The sequence below is a fragment of the Penaeus monodon genome, unplaced genomic scaffold (assembly GCF_015228065.2).
Source record: "Penaeus monodon isolate SGIC_2016 unplaced genomic scaffold, NSTDA_Pmon_1 PmonScaffold_14558, whole genome shotgun sequence".
Taxonomy (NCBI): Eukaryota; Metazoa; Arthropoda; class Malacostraca; order Decapoda; family Penaeidae; genus Penaeus; species Penaeus monodon.
Window position 1 is genome coordinate 4,303 of NW_023643663.1, and position 3,265 is coordinate 7,567.

General features: G+C 55.2%; 1 protein-coding gene across 1 annotated transcript; it reads left to right on the forward strand.

The window, feature by feature from the left end:
• Positions 1-328: 328 nt before the first annotated feature.
• LOC119569367 (WAS/WASL-interacting protein family member 2-like) lies at positions 329-1,327 on the forward strand. The gene is made up of 4 exons (XM_037917560.1): positions 329-391; positions 459-584; positions 693-960; positions 1,101-1,327. Exons 1-4 carry the CDS (start codon positions 329-331, stop codon positions 1,325-1,327), a joined length of 684 nt encoding a protein of 227 aa, XP_037773488.1.
• The last annotated feature ends 1,938 nt before the right edge of the window (positions 1,328-3,265 follow it).

Here is a 3,265-nt window from a genome sequence, read left to right on the forward strand (position 1 = left end):
GCTAGCACTATCCCCCCCTATAAGCAGACGACCCGTCTGCCTGAAATACCAAAACCTAAACAACTACAGAAAATTTAAATAAAAATTAGTCTTCAGGAAAAAACCAAAAAATTTTTCATCCAGCGCGGCTTTCTTGCCCTCGGGGGGGTCGCTTGGAGGAGGGGGGCGGCGGAGTTGGAGTGGCACCCAGGGGGGTATCCCCTGCCCCAAGACCGGGCTCATGGCCCCACGGTCTGTTGCTCGCCTCACCGCCCAAAATGCTGTCCTCATCTGGGTCAGCTCCCCCACGTCCTAAACGCCGTATGGGGCTAACCCATTTCTTTTCCCCATGGCCCCGGAGTGCTTCGGCTCGGGTAACCCCACACCCGTGCCCATGTCCTCGAGGAATCAGGCAACCCCCCACACCAACCAACCCCTTTGCTCCCCGACGACTCTTTGGAGCTCCATTTCCTCACAAGTGCCCAGCTTTGCCCAGCTGGCCCCTTCGGGGCCTTATGGGAGAATTAGCTCCAAAAATTAACAAACCCCTCCCGGGCCCCAACAAGGCTCCCCCAAAAAGCTACGCCATCACCAGTGAAGTTTTGGTTGGGCTCCCGACCCCCTCTACTCCACCATCATTTTGACAGTCACCCCGGTTCTAGACTCTGTCCGGGGGGAAAAGTGCATCGCTCAGCCGAAACTAACTCTGCCAGCAACCTCTGAAGAAAGGGCCCCTCTTCACCGCCCCTCCACCGCCTTACTCTGCATCAGGTACAAGGCCCCAAACGTGCTCGCCCAGACGGCCACATACGGGGGCCCCCCGCTGCACCGTGCTGCCCACCCCCAATACAGCCTCCATGCCCCTTTTAGCGCACAAATCCCCCGGGGGACACCCAACAGTCTCTTTGGTGCGTCTGGAAGTCGAAGGGGCCAACAATCAGGCCGCACTAGGGTTTTCTCACCCCCGTGTCCATGTCAGGGGCATGGTCCCATCTATTACCCCTCCACCTGCATGTGCTGGTTCAAACGGCAGTTCCCCAAGGGGGGGCCGGGGGCCCCCGGACGGCTGGTTTCGGCCCCCTTTCCCAGATTTTTTCCCCCCTGTACCACTTCTGCCTTAGGACTGCACTCGGATGCTGACCATCCCTACCACAGTCCTTGCAGCACTGCTGAAGGATCAAATCCGCCGGTTGAGGGATGTTCTCCGCTCCCTCCGACAGACCTCTGTGCCCTTCCTTACCCAGCCCCAACAAAACCTTTGGAAAAATTCGGGCTCCCTTTCCTCAATGCTACCTTCTCCAATTTAGCCTTCCGCCCCCGGGGGCAGACGGGGCTACACTGGCCCTAGGCCCCTGGTTCCTTCAGAAGGCTTCAACTCCAAGGCCCTCCCCGCCGCCACCCTGCAGGTCCTGGGGGTGCCTGCTTTTACGTAGATTTTTCGCTGGTGGTCCGTAAGCATCAACAAAGAAATCGGGCCAGGCCCAATCATCTCTTTTGCAGCCGAGGGTACGCCTCCTTTCCACGCTCCACATCCCGCCCACTGGGCGGTTCGCCACGCTCACGAGCCCCTTTTCAAATGGGCCCGAATTTCCTCGGCCGGTGGTGGGGCCCGAAACGGCGTTTAAAAAATTCTGCCCCCTGGTGTAAGAGGGATTTTGGGATGGGGCAGATGCCCCAAAACTTCCCCCGCGGAGCCCCTTTCGCTGTACCAGCTGCGGGCCTTCTCTTCCTACTCCAGCCCTGGGAAATGCCAGATTTCAAATTGGGGGAATATGCCTCCAGCACCTTCCCGTCGTACTCAGCTGGGTTTCGCCCCAGAAAGTTGGGGGCCGAGGGGTGCGGGTGGAGAACGCGGCGTGAACTAACCACCCGGGGGGGGGGAAGGGGGGGGGGAGGGAACGAGGCGGGTTTACCGGGTCCGAGTTTGCCCCACCCATCCCAAGGAGGGGTTCCCATGGGGCCCCAGCCTTCGCAGCGACCCCTGGGTCCGCCGACCTGCGAGGCCCGGGGGGTTTTCCCCCACGGACCCCGGCGGGCCCCCCTAAAAAGACCTCGGCATCTGTTTTCCAGAACCTCGTCTGCCTTCTCTGCTTTTCAACTTACTACCCGTACCCCCCTTTCCCCCTTCACTTCCCCCCCTCAGGCCCCGAACCTCGCCCTTCAGAGTTGCACCCCTCCATCAAATTACCTTTATGTGTTGCAGGCCTTGTTGGTTTACTGCGAGTTTCCATCTTTTTACAGATGCAAGATTGCTCTTTAGCACCCCAACAAATTGGGAGAACTGTTCCCCTTTCCTTCCCTTTCCCGATCTCGACGAGCCCCCCTGTGCCCCGCTTTCTGCCCTTGTGCCTTTCCCCCCCCATACCGGCCAGCATGGCAGTGACATCCCTCTCTGGCTTCACCCCAATCTGCCTGCCTCGTCATAGCCTTCTCTCCTCATGGCTCCCCCATCTTTGGCCTCATATCAAATATCACAAATCCCCTCCGACACCATTTGTTACGCCGACCGCCTCGTCTCTCTGCCCCCCCAACACAAGCAGGGTAGGGGAACCGGTATTACGGGCGTGAACACGAAAAGTCCCAAGAGGCACCCAGCACCACAGGTCCCAGAACCCCAAGGGGAAACCCACCTGGAAGGCAAGGCAGAAAAACACAAAAAACATCTTTCCTTTTTTAAAACAAGTTTTTTTACCCGTACACTTTTTATAGGACAATACGGGGGGAAACAGCAGTCACACTGCAGAACGCTTTTAAAGGGGAACAAAAGTATTATCAGGTCCAAGGGCACACACGAGGGCTTCCAAAGGGAGCACCCCCAAATCGTCTCTCGGCTTGTTTCCCCCGCCCCCCGCTCACGCCAGTCCGTCATGTTTTTTCCCAGGGGCCCTTCAGTTAAAACATGCCAGGTATCCCTTTTTTTGTTAACTATGTTTCGCCAAACAAAAGACCCACGGGGTAGAAAGTATTTTATATGTAGTTTATGTTTTATATATGTATATATATGTACTATATGGTATATAATGATATATATGTTATAGTTAATTAAAGTATATACATGAATATATATATGTATAAATTATATGTTATATGTTTTATGTAAAATTTTATATAAATATTTTAAAATATATTATTATAAATATATTATAATAAAGGCCGCGGTGGCCGAGTGGTTAGGCATGGACACAAGACGGACAACGGCAGTCGAGTTCGAGGGTTCAGTCACCGGGCCCGGGGTGTTGTTTCCCTTGGGCAAAGGAAATTCACCTCTTTTCCTACCTAGGCCCTG